Source organism: Quercus suber, unplaced genomic scaffold (assembly GCF_002906115.3).
Source record: "Quercus suber isolate HL8 unplaced genomic scaffold, Cork oak 2.0 scaffold_648, whole genome shotgun sequence".
Taxonomy (NCBI): domain Eukaryota; kingdom Viridiplantae; phylum Streptophyta; class Magnoliopsida; order Fagales; family Fagaceae; genus Quercus; species Quercus suber.
The window spans coordinates 102,256-122,630 of record NW_027070089.1 but is presented as its reverse complement, the minus strand read 5'-3'; the positions used below and the strand labels follow the sequence as shown (position 1 = coordinate 122,630).

The 20,375-nt window shown below is 34.3% G+C and overlaps 1 protein-coding gene and 1 long non-coding RNA gene across 13 annotated transcripts in view; one reads left to right on the top strand and one right to left on the bottom strand.

Moving 5' to 3' along the window:
• The window catches only part of LOC112002316 (disease resistance protein RPV1), a 92,319-nt gene that overhangs the window by 7,742 nt on the left and 64,202 nt on the right, over positions 1-20,375 (top strand). The window contains exons 5-15 of one of the 12 annotated variants that reach the window (XM_065765706.1): positions 25-1,054; positions 1,378-1,595; positions 2,556-2,754; positions 2,954-2,986; positions 3,199-3,300; positions 4,364-4,675; positions 5,516-5,699; positions 5,805-5,931; positions 6,937-7,084; positions 8,149-8,384; positions 10,446-10,883. In XM_065765706.1, coding sequence (XP_065621778.1) covers positions 25-1,029 — 1,005 coding nt within the window. In that variant the 3' untranslated portion in view covers positions 1,030-1,054; positions 1,378-1,595; positions 2,556-2,754; ... (6 more) ...; positions 8,149-8,384; positions 10,446-10,883. The other 11 variants (XM_065765709.1, XM_065765708.1, XM_065765707.1 and 8 more) reach the window with 11 other exon arrangements.
• Positions 14,418-16,003, bottom strand: LOC136064226 (uncharacterized). The gene is made up of 3 exons (XR_010625898.1): positions 15,692-16,003; positions 15,481-15,583; positions 14,418-14,655 (listed from the first exon to the last, which is right to left on the bottom strand). It is a non-coding gene; the product is annotated as an uncharacterized LOC136064226 (long non-coding RNA).

Genomic DNA, 20,375 nt, shown 5'->3' with positions numbered 1-20,375 from the left:
GATGAATTCGTTACTTGCATGCAGTTTCGAGAATTGATAGGGGTTCCACCAAATCTACCGCGATGTTTAGGTGTGACAAGCCACATGTTAATGGCTACTCCCTCATCTACTACAATATCCCGTGCAAGTGCTTTCCCATTTGGCAAATATGTCAACAATGAGATTCCAAGTTGTTTCAACCATCAAAGGAATGGAAATTTAATATCATTCTTAATTGGTCCGGAATTTCCAACAATTGCTCTCTGTGTTGCTTTTGAGCCACCAAATACTTTTGGCTGTTATTGTCATGCCATCATTTCCATCAATGGTAGTAAACAAACGACCAAAAAAATAATGATTGAAAAGATTTCGTGTTATGAGGGCATGCGTTTTTCTTGTAGCTCATTGCAGGAACTATTTGAGGGCTTCAATCTTGGTGATGAGAATCTTGTTGAGATCTTCTGTGAAACCTCTCCTGATAATTCATTCGATTCTTGTCCTAATATTAAATGGATAGGAGTCCATGTACAATGCATTTGTCATCAGCCTCAAAAATCCAGTATCTTTCATGACAACTATTGTATCCAACCCCGAGGCCGTCGAATTTCAAAGAGAAATGTGCACCGACGGCTTAGACCATCTCTTCTCAAAGGTCCAAATTTTATCCTGCGTAGACTGTACAATACCCAGTACCGTAGTACCCTGTGGCCAACCCCATGTACTTCTCTTCAACCATTACTAAAAGCAACAAAAATCAGCAACAAAAACAGGCCCTTAGTAGCAAGGAGCCGCAAATGTTTGTGTGGAGCTCAAACCCGTTGTCGGTGTCCCAAGGAGGTTGGCAACACATATTCAGCAGGACCAGTTTCAGTGCATTCGAGCAATTTGGAAAGTCGGATTCTCTCAAGTGCTATGAATGGTGGCGGGTCATCCTTGGTTTCTAATTCAGGGCTTTCAATGGATGTGAAAAATGGGTCTGACTTGGGTTTGGAACTTGACTCATCCATTGGTGATCAGTATCCACAGTCAAAGAAAAGGAGAACCTCTTGATCAAATTTCGAAGAAACATGGCAAGGTACTGTTATTACATTGAAACTGTTTTGCTTTATATGTCTTTGTTCCATATCTTTTGCGGTTGTTATTACATTGAAACATTCAGAACATACCTCACTGGTTATAATTTCTTTGATTGCTTAACCTTCGTTGAGGTGCAACAATTCTGTTTTTGGTATGATTTGGGTTTGTTTTCTTCAATATGGTCAATAGCTTGAAGTCAATGCATGTGGAGCACAGGAGCTCTAACTATCAGGCCATCTCCCTTTCTTTCCTCTCTACCCTAAATGTAGAAAAAAAAAATTTTAATTCGGGAATTTGATTTAATTATTTAAAAACTTACAGGTTGGCACACCCTGGAGGACCATTGATGATGAACAAGGCAGCGGCATTGGTGAAATTTATAGAAAATGTTAATGATTGGCACTCCCTGGAGGATCATTGTGATTAAAAAAAAGAGAGAGAAAAAGGTTTCTGTTTAAGATGTTTGCCTTCAAACTCATTGCTAGACCCTTTCTTTGGTGGATATTGGTGATATCATGCTATTAAAGAATTGAATATAGGTGTGTTTTTATATCATGTCATAATTTTGTATTTCTCATTGGCATTGAAATGTTGATATTAGTATTATGCTTATATTGATCCTGCTGTGGGTGGTGATAAATTTGGTTTTGCAAAAGATTGATTTATTTATTATTATTACTCTAGAAAGCATGCTTAAAACACCCCCCCACCACCCTCACCCCATCTCTTATTATGAGTCATGTCAAACATAGACGGACTCTTTTCCCACAAGAGTTTAATATATTTTGAAGAAATATGGCCTTCTAGCATCTCCAAAATCTATATGCTAATGGCCAGTCAACTATGGTCTGCTTTGCACGAGGATCAGTAATATGTTTATAGTTTATTGTAACCTAAGCCAATTATGACATAACTAGTACCTAATGATAATACATATTTTGCAAACTTGTCTTTATTATGGGAAAAAATAACATTTTTAATCCCCCGGCCCAATAACACATAAAAAAAAAAAAAAAAAGGGATAAAGAAAAGTGTTATAGAGAAATGAGTATAGGGTATTTGGCTTTACAAATTCATGATTGATTTGACTGGTCTTGATGGGTCTTTTTTCCTGTTTGATTGTTTCTGGAAGTAATTGTAATTTTTTTTTTCTTTTAAATTTGTTGCTTTATTAACTAGATAAGATCTAAAGGCAGTATGACTAATTTAAATTATATTGGTTATGTTTCAGCATGTGGTGATGTGTATTTCAAGAAGTATCATCTGCTTTTAATGAATAAAAGCTAATCACCAATTAGGTATTACAATGAATAGCCTTGTCCCAGCAAGTTAAGTGCATTCAAGATAAGAGAACTTTGAAATGTTTTGATGAGTGAATAGTTATCTCCATAATAAGATTGTTGGGACCCAATAGATTTATCATTCCCAATAGTGAATGTCTAAGAATGAGCTCGACATCAACAATGGATCATTACCTCATTGATTTGTCATGAAAACAGGTACTTGGAGGGAATAAAGTAGGTCTTGGACTCATTGCCAAAGCTTGGACTGAAATGGTCAAGATGCTCTCAGGCATAGATACAAACATTTGAGAAGGCAATATAATGACATAAAGGTTCTTCAATAGAGTGGGTTATGTTGGGATGAAACAGGAGAAATGGTAACCACTGAGATTATGTCTAGGATTCTTATACCAAGGTGAATTGCCATTTATCCATTCTTGTATCTTTAGATTATTTTATTGTTCTATTGTGCTACTTATATATCATAGAAAAATCTAGGTGCATCCTGATGCTTGGTCTCATAGAAATTAATCTGTTCTGAGTTGTTACAAATTGCTGTTATATATGTTGAAGGGGTTTCTAATGAAGATGCTGAATTTCTTCATGCAATGCAGATTTCAATAATGAAGACCCCAATTTGATGATTGGTATATTTCTTGTTTCAGAATTGAGAGCTTCCCAAATAATTCAAAGAATATTATTGCCTGCTTATATATTCATATTTCATTGTTTTGTTCCTTAACTTACTGTATCAACCTTCTTTTAGTTGCATCATGTCATTTTCTGTTGTTACTATCTAAAGTCTGATGTCATAGAACTGATAATTATGCTTATTTTTGCTTGATTAATGGAAATCCAGCTTCTGTTGGAGGGTATAACCAAGTGGTTCAAGATATTGGTTGCATGTAATGGAGCCAGTGAGATTTTCTTTTCACAAGCCTATAACAAGCTGCAGCATTTGGTGAGATTTTCCCCATATTTACTCTTTTTAGAATTCTTCTGAAGGTGTAAAATTTCATATCACTTTCATACGTTTCAAATCAAGATCTCATGAATAAACATACCATAATAGAAATTTCCCAAATTTCAAATATTTGTTTTTGATATATGGAAATGGCAACACCATTGAAAGGCAAAATTACTAAAGTCACTCACTGGACATTGAGGACTTTGGGCTGGGAGGGATGATCTCTCTCTCTCTCTCTCTCGCTCTCAATACTACCTATAGGTTGAAAGGATTGTTACATTCAATTTATGACTTGATAGATAATTTATGATCATCTGCATAATTATAGATGAAGGCCATGCGAAAACTACACTAGCATAAGTTAATGTAAAAACTTTGACTAGTGTTGTCATAAGTTTTAATGTAAAAACTTTGATTTTCTTTTCACAAGCCTATAACAAGCTACAGCATTTGGTGAGATTTTCCCCATATTTACTCTTGTTTAGAATTCTTCTGAATGTGTAAAATTTCATATAACTCTTGTAAGTTTCAAATTAAGATCTCTTGAATAAACATACCATAATAGAACTCTCCCAAATTTCAAATATTTGTTTTTGATATATGGAAATGGCAACACCAATCAAAGGAAAAATTACTAAAGTCACTCATTGGACATTGAGGACTATGAGCTGGGACTGATGATCTCTCTCTCTCTCTCTCTCTCTCTCAATACTACCTATAGGTTGAAAGGAATGGAACATTCGATTTATGACTTGATAGATAATTTATGACCATCTGCATAATTATAGATGAAGGCCATGATAAAACTACACTAGCATAAGTTAATGTAAAAACTTTGACTAATTAGTGTTTTCATAAGTTTTAATTTCATGATAATGCAATTACTGCATTTAGTTTTCCTGAAAGTGTCGTATAAAAACTCTGAAATCTCCCCATTTCAAGTAATGTTGGAGATTGATTTTGTTAAACTATATGAAACAATATAATTGTTCCAATTTTGCTTTGGAGGCCTTTAGAATAAATTCTTGCATGTAATGGGAGTTATTTTGAAGTTTAGGTAAAGAGGATGACCAATATTTGCTAGTAGTGATTCTCATGGACTGTTATTATATTAACCTTGAGTTAGAGCAATTGTACAGAAGGAATAAGATTGGTCCTACATGCAATGCTCAAGCTTCGTCCTGGATGGTTGCATCATGCAGTAGAAGATTTGATATTATGGGTGGCAAAGATGTACTAGAAGATCAAAATTTAAGCTTAATGAAGATTACATGGAAATAAAGGATCTCCCCATTCAGAATGGCTTCACTGGTGATGAAATTTGCCAAAAAGTGACCACCGATGATACCTTTGAATAACTTATATCAAGGTGCAGTGCTTTCTCATCAGTAATGTCGCTAGGATAAAGGATTTTCCTTTTTCATTTCCTCTGGCTGTCATTAAAGAGTACCCTATAGCACAGATGTGCACATGCACACTTTTTCTTTTTCACATATATTTTTTTTCTCTTGATGAAATGATGTTAATACTGTCGTCATGAATTAAATAAAATGTTACTGGGTTACATAGGTTGTTAACACTTTCATCATGAAGTAAATAAAATGTTAGCAGGTAACATAGGTTGTAGAACATAATTCATATTTATCAGTGAACATTGAACGGGATAATTTTTTAGGACCTCTCATTAAAAAAATGGCATTTTGAATGAGAGTCCAGATGGAGTTTTATACAAAGAATGGATCTGATTTGTGCATGATTTATGGTAATGAAAGTTGGAATGATAGATCAAGTTATTTGGACTTAAAATTAGAGATCAACATTAATGCCCTTTGGATGGGGATTGATTGTAATTAGGAATATACAATATCCAGTTTGGGAGTTTCAAAATCTTCTCAGAGAAAAATAAAAATTCTACAACTTTGTAAGCCCAAACATGTTCTCTAAAAGTTCAGAGAACCATCAAGGAATAGTTGAGGAGAGGCCATGTGTAGTCAAAACATATGTGAGTATTGAGGAGGAGTTGGGAAGCTTGCTGGTTGGTGTAACCCTAGATGGCAGAAACTTGTAATGCACTGTCTAAAGAGTGTTTTACTTAAGCACTCTTTACTTACAAATTGCAAAAAAAAAGAAAAAAAAAGAAAAAAAAAAAGAAGAAGATAGAAAGCTCTACGCAATCTGTCCTGATGCTCTCTATTTCTTTGTTTTATAGGTACTTAGTGCTTTTGAACTCAGGCTTTGCAACCTCATGATGAAAGACCAGGGAGGCCTGTTAAGAGTGTGCACAGCTCCTAATAGTTGACAATTGGCGATCACCACTAAAGGATTTTGGCAAGCTTCTTCCAAGATGGAGAGGTGGTCGGGGTGGCATGCCAGCTTTTGGGGTCAAATCACAGGTAGGGAAAAGAAAAAGACTGCTAAGATATTTGGAAATCAAAATTTCTTTTCTGAGAGCTAAGCCTAAAGGATTATCTTAACTTGTCCTCTTGATTGTAAGTCAGATATTGGAGGATGCAAGTGTTATTTGCTGAAGAAGAGAAGGTTACCTTGAAGATTAGAAGTGATAATGGAAGACACTTCTGACTTGCTGAAGCAGGGGATGCAAGTGTTATTTGCTGTTTATAACAGGTATTAACTGAGGCTAGGGTTCTTCGTTGTACCAGCCCTTTTTGTTGTATCAATAGAAAAAAAAAAATAATAATAATAATTTAACTGTATATCCTTTCTAGTTAATGTAGCTTTTTAGGTGGGTTTGGGCTTATGATTATAAACTTCAACTCAAGAAGATAAAAGCCACCTTTTCTCCCTTCTAACACATTATTTGACAGTAATTTACTCAAGGTTGATTTTGACTTACGCTTTATCTATTTTGTTTTTAATTTTAATGTTGTCAGAAAAATCAAATACTTGAATATGAATTGGGTTTTGTTCTCTGAATTAGTTGTTTACTTATGCCTCTATTTAGTGCAGTGCTTCCATAGCAAAACCTCTTTAGGGTTGTTTTGCTTTTTTTCCTCTTCTGAATTTGGTAGGCTTGACTGCAGTTTAGTTCTTTGTTGTAATCTTGCAGTGTGATTACAATAGAGAGGATTGGTTAATTGGCTTGGTTAATTGAAATACAAATGGTAGAAAACAAAATGACGCTTTTATTTTCTCACAAAAGTTGAGTGTGTGTGTGTGTGTGTGTGTTTGTCTGTGTGTACAAACATATATAACTATTTATTTAGAAATAGCACACATTCCATTAAATAGAACCATTTTAAAATCTTCTGTCTTATTTTAGAAAATTAATTGATCCAGAAATTGTTAAAGCCTCTGAATTAATATAAAATCTAGACCTATCAAGTAGGGGATGTTGAGTAGTGGAGGAATTAGAACGTTCAATTGTCTGTATACTTGATGCTAATGCAAGGGAAAAAAGAAGGTTCTTCTTTGACAAGGACAAGATGGAAAAATACCAAATATGATTTTCTGGATCAAAAGCCCAAAAACATAGGAATGTTGGTCAACATAAGAACTGGGGCGAAACACAACTAAGATACTGGCCTGCAATATGAATTGTAAAATCTAATATTTTGAATGGTTCAAGAAAAGTCAGAAGTTTTATAGTGAACTAACATAATATACATGCAGGATCACCTGGAGGTGCAATTGTACAGAATAAAGCCTTTATGATCTTCAATGAATTGTGCTTGATACATGCAAATACAACATCAGATGAAAGAAACAGCTGAACAAGTCATTATATAGACCTTGATGATGAGTCAAGAAGTAAATATGGGTGTGTTTTTATATCCCGTCATGGATCTACAGAAATGTTGCATTTGTCATTTGCATTTTAATGTATGCTACTGATATTGTGCTTATATTGAGCTTTTTTTCAGTAGTGATTATCTTGTTTACGCAAAGATCTAATTACTTATTTATTATTCTAGGTAGTGTATAAAATAAGAAAGAGTTATAGGCAACCAAACTTCCCCCTCCCCCATTTTCCTTCTTATTATTCTATGCAAAGATAGTTGGAGCTCTATCCCCACTAGAGTTTCATAAAATTTTTTAGAAAAATAACCCTTTACTATCTCCAACGTTTATATACCCCTATCTCACTTTTAGCCACTCTTTGGATCACCAACCATTTGCTGCTTTCTACAAGAATCAGTAAAATGGTTTCTGTTGAATGTAAGCAAAGCCAGTTATGACTTAAGTAGCTCCTGTTGATAAGACATGTTTGCAAACTTGTTCATATTAGAGGAGAAATAAGGACCCCTAACACCTTCCCCGCCCCAGTAGACACACAGATACAATATAAATAAATGTTGCAGAGAAATGAGCACAAGCTACTTGGCCTTGTGAATACTTATTTGGACTGGCCTGATGGTTTATTTTTCTGTAAGTGATTGTAGTTCATTTCACTTCTTACTTCATTAATTAACTGGGAAGTAAATGCAGTAAGGCTGATATAAATTACATATGTTCTATTTTATCTTATAGCAATATTTATTTCAGGAAGTATCATCTGTTTTTATTATATTTGAGATTGTTTTATTTTTACAGAAATGAAGTACATTTGTTTAATTGATAGGTGCTGATGTTCTCTTTTAATTGCATATGCAATCTCAAGTATGGGTTGTTCCTCTCGTTTCTTTTAAAGCTCACAATTGTGCAAATGACACTTTCAGAATGGAGAAAAATTGTATGCATGAACCAATATTGCTCTATGCCCCCTAGGCTATTTAAATACTTGCAACTAGTTCATGCCATTTGATCATCCCCTTGATTTCCCCCTTCCACACACCCACTTCTCTCACTAGTTGATACTAATCTTGGCCAGCTCCTCTCTTGCAGTTCTTCACTTTATAATAGAAGAAGAGGCCCCCAAAAACTGAGCAGATGCCTGTACTGCTCATGGCATTTGTTATGATTGTGTCCTAGATATCCACTACATCTGGGGAATTGCTTAACTGACTGGCATCGCTTGGAGCACTTCTGGAATTGCTGCTTGCACTTGTTGGGCTCACAGCACTAAAAATTGGGAACTTCAGTATGGGATCTGATTGCTGATATGGAAGTTGCCAAAGCAGGTCAGCAGGAATGTCCATGGCTGACTACTCTGCTAGGGCAATATTTAACTTGCCTGTTGGCCTTGGAACTGCTTTGGTCATACAAACATTTAGTTTTTGTCCAAATTCTTATGAACTATAGGAAAAGAAAAAATCCTTTTTTTTCTTCATTTGTATATAACTCACTAACATGAACATTTAAACGTGAAAAAGAGGAACTTGTTTGCCGACAATTAGAAGGCCGGGGTTATTGACCTAGACAAGTGCCTTGAAAAGACCAAAGAGGCCTGTTAGGGTGTGCACAGCTATTGATAATTGGCAGCTAGTCAATACCCTACTTTTGTGTTGTAATAAGCATTACTTTGTTGCCAACATTGCAAAAAAAGTATTAATTTGATGCAAAAACGACTACTTGACTCAGTTTTCTAGAAAGTTTAATACAAAAGAACTGAATTTACCAATTTCATGTAATGTTTTAATTTATTGTATTTGTTAAATAATATGGAGAAACATTATTATTTCGTTTTTCTTTGTAACATATGCCTCTAGAACAAATTCTCTCATGTAATGGCAGTTTAGTTTTGAAGTTTTAGGTGAAGAGGATTACCAGTCCCCTGCTAATAATGATCCCTGGGGATAAATTGGACAAGGGAAATGGATCGTTCTTTTATTGATCTTATGTTAGAACAGTTGCACAGAGGGAATAAGATTGGTCATAGATACAAAGCTTGGACTCGGATGAATGCATCATTCAGAAAAAAAAAAAAAGGACTCCTTTGTGACAAAGATGTACTAAAAGATCAATATTGGAGCTTGATGAAAGAGTATATTGATATTACAGATATTCTCAATTATAATGGCTTTGCTTGGAATTAAATTTAGCAGAAAGTGATAGTTGATGATGATGATGTTTGGGAAGCTTATATCGAGGTGCTATTTTTTCTCATTAGTAATGTTGCTAGGTTAAAGGGTCTTACCATTTCATTTCGCACTGAGCACGCCATAGTATGGTAAACGAGTGTGCACACACACATACACATTCGTTCTTTCTCTCTTTCTTTCTGTACTTTTCCCCCTTAATGCATGAAATGATGTTAATATAGTGTTCATGACATAAACTGTGTTGGTGGGTAATGTAGGGTACAGAACATAATCTTATTGATATTTGAACATCAAACTGTATAATCTTGAGTAGCTTTCATTTAAAAATGAAATCTTGAAGGAGCATCCAAATGCAGTTGCATACAAAGACAAGATCTTAGACAATTATTCTGATTTGTGCTTACTGCTTAGATTTATGGTATTGAAAGTCGGAAAGAGATACAAGAGGCGGTTGAGGGAAGCCATGTGTGGTAAAGACATATTCTTGCAATTGTACTGAGGAGGACAAAGACTATAGGCTATATATAGCTCAGTATAATGTTTGACTGACATGCCTGTTGGGCTTGGAGTTGGAACAAACTTTAGCGATACAGAACAACCAATATTTATGGAAATGATTATGGGTATGGTGATTGCATTTGTCTTCTTGGTATTGAGCCTGATGGGGTTTGTAGGACTGAGTGAGATGTGACAATGTGAATATGAGCATTAACTTGTTGAAGATAGATTATCAACTCTCATATCGATCTCAGTGAAGAAAAGCAGCAGCAAAACGCTATCGTTTTATTCTAGAGATCCTCATTTAAATGAAACGTCGTCGTTCAACTTTTAGTGAATAAAAGGAACAAGTGCAAAACAGTGCCGTTTTGCTTATGAGATACACGCTTTCTGTTATAATAAAGTCTGATTATTTGTCGTTGTCTTTGCAAAGGTCGAGTTGCTTTTAATTTTCTGTTACAACTATTTTCTTCCCCTACTTCTTCATTTTTTCCTTTTCTTTCTTATTATACTCTGTTTCACTATATATATATATATAGAGCAGAGCTGTAACCTATTGAGTGTTGACTGTACATTTACTCTCTCATTTTGCTTTTGCTTTCACACAACTACTAGGTAATTGCTATCTATATTAGTTTATAAATTGTATATCCAATCCATCCTCTTTTACTGACGTTGACATGGTGGGGGTACCAAATGCAGGCCTCTAATCACATACCTGGGTGGAAGTCTCTTGTCCATTGGATCTGATTATCATGTTGTCATTTCCATCAGTGGTAAGTATACGAACGTTCGAAAGCACAAAATTAAAAAAGTGATAGTGGTCCATAAAGAATGCATTTGTGATTTGGTTTTGTCAAGTTTGAAGGGCTTTCACAGTGATGGCTGTGATTTGGTCTTGTCATCAACTGCCTATCCCGATGAATGCAGATCATCTAATGGCTTAGATTGTCCCTGATGACATTGTGCACCTTTCTTTGTCATCTGATTCAGGGCTTCCAATAGATGTGACAAGTGGGTCTGACTTTGATATGGGATTTGCTTTAACTGTTGGACATGGGTTTATTTTAGGTTCCTCTTCACTGGCCTATCCCTCGGTGAACGATGATTCCAATTTCAATTCATAGCCACAGTCAAAAGAAAATTAAAACCTCTTGATCAAATTTCAAGGAAACATTATTACTTTGAAACAGTTTTCCTTTGCATCATCTTTGTTTGATTTCTTTTGAGTTGTTGAATGCCAGGGTATGTCTCCTCTTTAGTTGTATTGTTTGATTTGCATCTTTGTCACTTCGCACTCTCTTTCATTAAATTAACACGCTCATCATTAAAGGGGTATTAAGCCAATTTGAAAGGATGTAGTAATGCAAACAAAAGAACAAAACTAATGAAAGAAATTAGTAATGTGATTTGTTGCTGAGTTGCATTCCTTTTAATTGAAAAGATGTTTTCAAAATTCTTTTAGAAAAAGTACAAAGTTCTGCAACTCAATGGACAAATAAAGCCAAAAAAAAAAAAAATATATATATATATATATTGATGAAGACACCATCTTGGTGCTCTTCTCTCACTGCCAACGCCATCTTTCATGCCCGCATGAAACATATTGAAGTTGATTTTCACTTTGTACTGAAAAAGTACCAACAAGGACATTGATATTCGCTTCATCTCTCTCGGGATCAAACTGCAGACATCATGACTAAACCTCTTGGCATAGCACGACACATGCTTCTTCGCAACAAGCTCACCGTCTCACCAAGACCATTGAGCTTGAGGGGCCTATCACAGCTCACAAGTCCAGCTCACATACTTGAGCTGTAATAGTAACCATTCACAAATCTCTCCCTCAAATCTCTCTTCAATTCAAATTTGAATTTGATAGAAAATATAATACACCATTCAGTTTTTATAACCTATAAGTCATTTACCGTCATATATGCGTGCAAACATATAAGATAGGTGATGCCATGTTAAAGCTTCAAATTATTTGTATAGAGTAAATTCTAGTACCCATAAAATGTCACAACTTTTGTCATAATTATCTTACATGGCAAATTGTGATTGGCTACCTATTATTTCACATAGACCTATATTTTTTCACATAAACGCATCATTTTTCTCCATTACTCACAATTTGTCACGTAGACAACTATAGCAAAAGTTGTGATCTAATTTGTGATCCTAAAACCTTTTATTTTTGTATTGGAAAAACTTCGATTGAGAATCCATTCCACACAATCTTACTAGTTGAGGAAGAGGGCTGTGCATTTTTTACTTTTCTAGAAAAGTAGCTATTTTTTTAGTCACCACTCGCTCAGATATCATAAGTATAGTTGTCAAACGTGAATCGTATTGTGAATCAATTTTTTATTTTTCTGTATCATGAATATAAGATACACAAACACCTAATAAAATAATTATAGATATACTATATAAAAGGTATATTCATTATAAATTTATAATATATTCAAAATGACCAATTTAATCATTATTTATGTAATAATATTTTACAAAACTAACTAAAAAAATCAAATTAACATATGTATAACCATTCACATACAAGTTACTAAGTTGGTCCTTGCTCTTGCTAATCCTTTTGAGGGCAAGGGATTGAGTAGATAAAGCTTATTAAGGTAAATCAAAATCTACATAAAATGAGTACTCTAACAGGAAATGACATACAATTAATCTTTGATGTTTTAACAATTAATAATTGTAGGGTGTTCTTAAAATCAATTATTGTCAAACAATGTGTTTAAAGGGAGAATCGGTAGCTTTTATATTCCTGGTTTGAAGCTTATAAGCATAAGCCCAAACCATCGAAAAAAAATACATTATTTGGAAATGAAAGACATTTTTTTTTTTTTATCAATAGTTGTGCTCAGCCTAATAGGCCTCTCCGGTCTTTGTCTAGAGGTGCCAAGCTTGACTTGTTTCAAAGCACTTGAGTACTTCAAAGAGACTTAGAGAGCATTAGGACGGATTGCATAGAGCTTTGGGTCTTTTTTTACAAATGCAGAGTGCTTAAGTAATTCACTCTTTAGACTGTAAATTATAAAGCAAGGTCAATAACATTTTGCCTTCTGGGTTATACACCAGAATAAGCTTCCAACTCCTCCCTAGTACTCACCTATGTTTTGAGTCTTTTCACATGGCTTCTCCTCCAATACTTGTATCTCTTACTCGATGGTTCTCTGAACTTTTTGAGAACATGCCGAGGATTATGAACTTGCAGAGTTTTGTTTTTCCTCGGATAATATTTTTTGAACTCAGCAGAGTATATAGCATATCCCCAAATATCATCAATCCCCATCTGAAGGAACACTGTTGATCTCCAATTTTATGTCCAAACAACTTGACCATCATTTTGACATTCATTACCAGAAATCAAGCCCAAATTACAAATCTAAGATCCTATGTCTGTATGCAATTGCATCTGGATGCTCCAACAAAATGACATTTTAAAATAAAAGCTACTCAAAATTTTCCAGTTCAATGTTCAACAATAAATATGATTATGTTATGCACCCTTTGTTACCCACTAACACCCAGTTTATTTCAAGAAGAAAGTATTAACATCATTTCATTAAGGTAAAAAATACAAGTGAAAGAAAGAAATGTGTGTGTGTGTGCACGTGCCATGTCGTGGGCTACTCTTCAGCGATAACCGGAGGAAATGAATAGGAAAACCTTTTATCCTAGAAAGGTTACTAATAAAAAAATGATACCTTGATATAAGTTTCCCAAGATCATAATTTTCTGTCAGTGTTTGGGAAATTTCATCCCAGCAAAGCCAATCTATTTGAGGTGATCCTTGATGTATGTATACTCTTTCATTAAGCTTAAATAATAATCTTCTAGTACTTCTTTACCACAAAGATGTCTAATTGTTTTACTGAATAATGCAATCATCTAAGTCAAAGCTAGTGCTTTGTATGCAAGACCAATTAAATTCTTCTGTGCAACTGCTCTAACATGAGGTTAATAAAATAATGGACCATGAGAATGACTATTAGCAAATAATTGGTCAGCAACTTCACCTACAATTTCAAAATAACTCTCGTTATTATGAGATAATTTATTCTAAATGTATGAGGTACCAAAGAAAAACAGTACACTTATTTTCATTTAAAATAGCCTTTAAAAAAAATGAATAATCTCGAGCATTACCAGAAATTGGGAGATTTCACTACTTTTACATGACACTTTCAGGAAAGCCTAATGTAGTCATTGCATCATAGTGAAGTTAAAACTTATCACAAAACAACTTAGACAATTTTTAAACATTAATCATAATAGCAAATGGACAACCAATGCACCTGTATTTTATACGTGCTAGTGTAGTCATAAATTATGTAGAGCCATAAATTGTTCATACCAATCTTGTCTACCTATATGCTGTATTGAAGAGAGAGAGAGAGAGATCATTACGCTGACTACTGTCCAAGGTAACTTACTTGACAAAATTCTATTGTAATCAATGCAATCTGAACAAGAACACATATATTCAGACAAACTGAACACTTTCACCAAATTGCTCATTGACTACAATCCAAATAATTAATTTTTTTTGGTAGGGTGGAAGACCTGACTAAAGAAACTCACACAAACACCATTAAAGCTGATATCTTTACTCGCTTGGTTATACCATCTATCAAAAGTTGGATATCCATAAATCAAGCACAAATAAAATTAATTTAGACTGAAAATTGTGGGTTCTACAACATCAGATTTTGGATGACAAAAACTGAGATAATGCAACTGAAAGGACTCTAATATTGTAGGTCAAGAAACACTACCATGAAAATACAACAATATAAGCCAACAATACATTATTGAATTATTTTGAAAGCACTCAATGCTGAACAAACATACCAATCATCAATCTGGGTCTTCACTGTTGAAATATGCACTGCATACAAAAATGTTTTCTCTGTTAGTAACCTCTTTGCCATCTATAACAAATCATTTCAAACAGCTTGGCACATATTTATTTCTATATGACTGATATTTTATATATAAGCAACTAAATAGAGCAAATAATTGTCTAAAGATACTAGAATGGATAAATGGAAATTCACCTAGGTATAAGAATTCTAGACATAATCTCAGAGGTTACTATTTCTCCCAATCTCAAGAGAACCCATTATGTACAAGAAGAACCTTTGTATCATTACATTGCTTCCTCAAATATTTGTATATCTATGCTGAGCATCTTTGTGATGGTGAGACCAAAATTTCCATTGAAAAGTCTGACCATTTCAATCCAAGCCTTGACCATGAATCCATCACTAACTTTATTCACATTAAGCATTTGGTATTGTAACAATCCAAAGAGGTAATAATCCATTTTTTATGTTGGATTCATTCTTGACATTCACCATCAGCACAGGAATGGCCTTCTTTTATGCACCAACAGGAATGATAAAATTTATTTATAGGGAGATAACAATTCATTTAACAAATCATTTGAGAATGCACTTGCTGGGACAGGGTTATTCAATGCGACACTGAATTGGTAAAAGAATTTTTAATCACTGACTAACTAAAATGATAAAAAAAAAAATACATGTGAACAAAGTAGTGGCTAATGAAAGGAAAACTATTGGAGAAAATCTTCTTTCTTTTTAAAAATTCGATTTTACAACTATTTGATATGATTCTTAGAAAGGAACAAAATATAATTATCAAATGAACCAATCAAAAAAAATGGAAATTGAACTTCAGTTTATCTTACATATTTGCCACATGGATCAGCACACTGAAGAGATAAGGAAAATAGGCAAACTCTAAAGTACTCTAAAAAGAGCAATCCAGCATCCTTTTGTCAAATATAATTTCTGCCAATTACAATGTCCACATTTGTTCAATCAGCACATTCCAAACTGCCTAAAACTTAGTTTCTAGCAGCAACCACAAACTTATTTTGGAATGAGAAGAGAACCTACCTTATAGCCTTGAAGACCTCCCAGTACTCTCCCATCAAAACGAAGTCACTTGAACCCATTTTCATTTTTAATATGGGAGCTTAAAGCAAAGAAGCAGACAACTAAGATGGCTTAGCTCAGTTGTACATCCCCACAAGATGATAATAGGTCCATAGAGAAGTGTGAATCACCTGTAATGCTGAAAATGCCAGTCGGGGATCTATTCAAAAGAACTGAGAATTTCACAATGCAGAGTGGAGACATAAGCTGAAGTCCAGCTTGCCCTGTAATGATATCTGTTAATAACAAAGAAATTTGATGAGTGTCACACTAGTACACAAAAAAAAAAAAAAAAAAAAAAAAAAAAAAGAAAAAAAAGAAACAGAGAATCTAGAATGCAATCCAAAACAATGTTCATGCATCACTCTTCTCTATAGACCCATATTACTGGCTACCGTTGTGTTCTTATTCCAAAGACAATTTGTTAAAAAATAAAGAGAAAAGCTAATTTCTGAAATAATTTTCTTTCCTAAACTTTCCAAAAGCTTTTTTTTTTTTTTTTTTAAATATAGAGAAAGTATTAATAATTACAAATAGCAGTACATTGGTGGCATTTAGGCTTTGTATGTAGGATGGAATCTCCTCCAACCAGATTTAATCCCCACCAAATTTAAAGCAAATGACAGAGATTTCTAAACCATACTAATATATTCCAAAAAATGAAAAGGCTTACACCATTTTATGATACTATATTGTTTCTTACTTATCACCTAATTTTGTAGATCCATTACTCCTAGGTTGGAGCATTGCACAAATTTTATTAATTAATTATATTATTTACTTACCTCATCATTTTCTTAGGTTCCCAATGATACTTAAATTTTGTTTGTATGAATCTAAGACATCCAGATTATCGGGAAAAAAAAAAATACAAGACTTGTGCAGAGTGCACATCAGAAATCTAAGTCATATGCTTATAATATTTTTCAACCAGCTGTTAAAACCTATTTGGGTATGTATGTAAATGAGTTTATGTGCTATACAGTTCGTGTTTCATTAACTCCAAACACAAATACACATTTCCCTCTTCCTCATTAACTTTAAAAAATGGCTTATGTGTCAATATAACTGCTTTACTGCTTATTGTATCCTTCCTAAGATTTTAAGCAACTCCTAGTTAAATGCTTAATTCTGCCAAATCTAGCTGGCCTCAGTTGGCAAGTGACACTCTGTGTAAAGTTGTTATGTACAACTATTTTGTGTTGGCTTTAATTCCGCGCCATATTGTATATGAGATTTTATTGTAAGGGTTGTGTGTGAGAGAAAGTGTGAAGACTCAAGCTATTATTGAAGACCAAGTGGATTTCGCAAGAAGATTCGCGAGAAGCTATCCCGCGAAGTAAGCCACGTGCAGAGCACATGACTAAAATGCGCAAAGTCATGACAGCTGGTTTTCGTGAGTAATTCGAGGGTAAGGCCTTCCCCCGAAACATTCTATTTTGCTATTTTGGAATATCTGCTCCACCATGTCTTCACCCACACTATATATACCCTCATTACCCACATATTGTAAAGAGTGCTTTTCAAAGAGAAAACCCTAGCATACACACTTGAGAGTTAGAGATTGTTATACCCACAATCGTCTACACAATCCTTTGTGGTTTTCCTCTACTCCTACATCTCTATATCCAAATCCTTGAGAGGTTGATAGCACAAATACTTATCACACCCAATTTGAGTGTGAAGTGAGGTTTTAGTGCTGCTGGGAAGCATTGGAAGAAGCTAATCGTTGGCGGATGCAATCGGGCTGAATTACGTGATCCGAGAAAGCTAAAGAAGACAAGACTTCAAGAAGTCCATTGATAGCAGGAGCTTGGAGGGCTCAAGTACATTAGGTAGACTAGGCTTGAAGAATCTTTTATTATTCATGTACTCCAACTTTATTCTCTAGTGGATTGATTTACTACTCAAAGGGCGACAAAGAGATTTTTTGCCACGTTCTTCGGTTTCCTCTTCGATAACACGTCTCGGTGTTATCTTGTGTTTGCATTCTTCTTCCCTACTCCTTTAGCTTTCATTTTATTGTTGATATTTGATGAATATGGCGTAGAGTAATTTTATCATTTGGTCGCTTGCATTTACTCTTATTCCGCACTAGTTAGAATAAAAGCAACCAAGCTGTAATTTTTTATTGGGGGTCTAAACAAGCTCTTGTGTATTCACACATATTCAAGCTTTCACTCTGCCCCATCAAATCTCATAAGAAAATATGCTTAACTAATTAAACCAATATTTCCAATTCAGTACAAGTAATCTCCTGAGTATCACCAAGCAACGTTGATNGAAAAGTTAATGATTTTTTATTTTTGGTTTTTTCCTTGATATATATATATATATATATATTTTTTTTTTTTTGCCCTAGTTATGGAAGAAAATTCAAGTCTGTCAACAAGGTTAAAATTTAATAGTTATTATATTTTTAGTGAATTCTTTTGTATGATGTAATTCACTAAATGTTTTGTCCAATTAGGGATCAGACAACATTCGAGGTATGATGCTAGTCTTGCCTGAACAAACAAAGTTGCAACTAGAAGCTAAATATTTTGAAAAGATGAAAAATCTCAAGTTCCTAAGGGTTGGTAATGTAGATATTTGTAGAGGTCTTGAATATATTCCCAATGGATTAAAGGTGCTTGATTGGCTAGGGTTTCCTTTATCTTCTTTACCATCCAATTTTCATCCTCAAAAACTCATTGCACTCAACATGCCTGAAAGTCGGGTTGTATCGGACAAGCTTTTCAAGGTATAATCGTTTTTATTTATTTATAGATTATTATTACTTTATTAAACTATATTTTAATAACGTTTGTTGGAGTTAAAATTTTTTATTTAATTTTTCTACAGAGGATACAATGCAAAAACTTGACATATATGAATTTCAATTCCAATCAATACATTAGGAAATTACCCGACTTATTGAGTGCCACCCCAAACATAAAGAAATTGGATCTCCAAAAGTGTAGAAAATTAGTCAAGATTCATGACTCTGTTGGATGTCTTGATAAGCTTGAAAGCTGGGATCTCTGGGGTTGTGTTGAACTTCAAATTCTTCCAAGTTGTATTGCGATGAAATCTCTTAAATATTTATCTCTTCTTAATTGCAAAAGGGTTAAGAGGTTCCCCGATATTCCACAAGAACTGGAAAATTTAATATCTATGTTTGGAACACACTGCCATTAGAGAGCTTCCTACATCAATTGGGAATCTCATTGGGCTTGAGCGATTATGTATAGGTTCCTATTTCTATTCTGTCAGCTTCTAAGTACCATTTATAAATTGCAACATCTTCGCCAACTCTTGCTTTATGGTAATGTTCAATTTCCAAAGGACACGAGGATTGGTAGACAAGCAGCAATGTGCAATTCTTATGGTGGTTTTTCAAAATATTTTTTTCCAAGGTTGAATTTTCTTAAAAAGTTGACTTCTTGCTACACCCACTCAAAGAAATGTTTATTATCAAGGAGTGAAAATTTGCATTATCAAATCTGATAGATTAGAATTCTTCGTAATTAAGGATTCCAAGTTCCTTAAGAAAATTCCAAAGCTTCCAGAAAGTATAAGACAAGTCAATGCAACCAACTGCATCTTGTTGAATTTAGAATCTTTAAGAAAATTAATCCTTCAGGTAACTCTCTCTTTCTTAAAGTAATAATAAAAATAATTTTGGTTACCTTTGCAAATGCTTTACTAGATTTGCTAAACTTCAATTTCTCAAAATTCATAATAAATTGCATGCAATTTGGAAGAAAGTTAGGGCTTCCACAAAATATGAAATGTTCAGGAGTGAAAGGCAATGTATTAATGGATTTGCATTCACATCGCAAATTATTGCATTAGATTGATTACTCTTCCCACCTCTCCCTCTCCAAGTTCTAGGCAATTCAACATGAGTCCTTTCCCACTCCAGATGCGTATTTGATTGACTTGGGAGAGAGATATAGTATTATAGTACCAAGAAAGAAGATTCCGAATTGGATCAATCATCAAAGCATTGAAAGATCCATATCATTTTGGGTTGGTATGAAGTTTCCAACAATTGCTATTTGTGTTGCTTTTCATCTAATTCCCTTGAAGGATAGTTACGCTAATAATGATAAGTACGGTTTTATTCGTGATGATAAAATCGATTGGGTTTGTGATATCCACATTTTTACGAATAGTCGTAAGCGACATCGCATAGGTAGGACACATTTATATGATTTGAAGTGTGATCATCTATGGTTTTATGGTGTACCTCATAGCCGATTACGGAGGGAATTCGGAGACTTGATGCAAGGTGATCGGAATCATGTTGAGATTTCATGTAAAATCTATCATTGGTCAAGTAGAAATGGAAAATATGCACCTATGATTGCAAGGATGGAGGTACATGTGGAATGCATATGTCCTCAGAATTTCATTAACATCCAAGACAATTCTCAAAATGTTGATGACAACACAAAGCTCACACCTTTGCTACCTTCTTGCTCCACGTCTCAATGGATTTAGACGCAGGAGACCCTTCAACCTCTAATTATATAGCAAATGGGTTGACTTACGTTTGGGTATTGATGGTAATTAGGAGTGTGCAGCCAACCCACCAACCCACCAAAACCAACTTGACTCAACCCAAACTGCCTGGTTGGGTCGATTTTTAGTGGTTGGT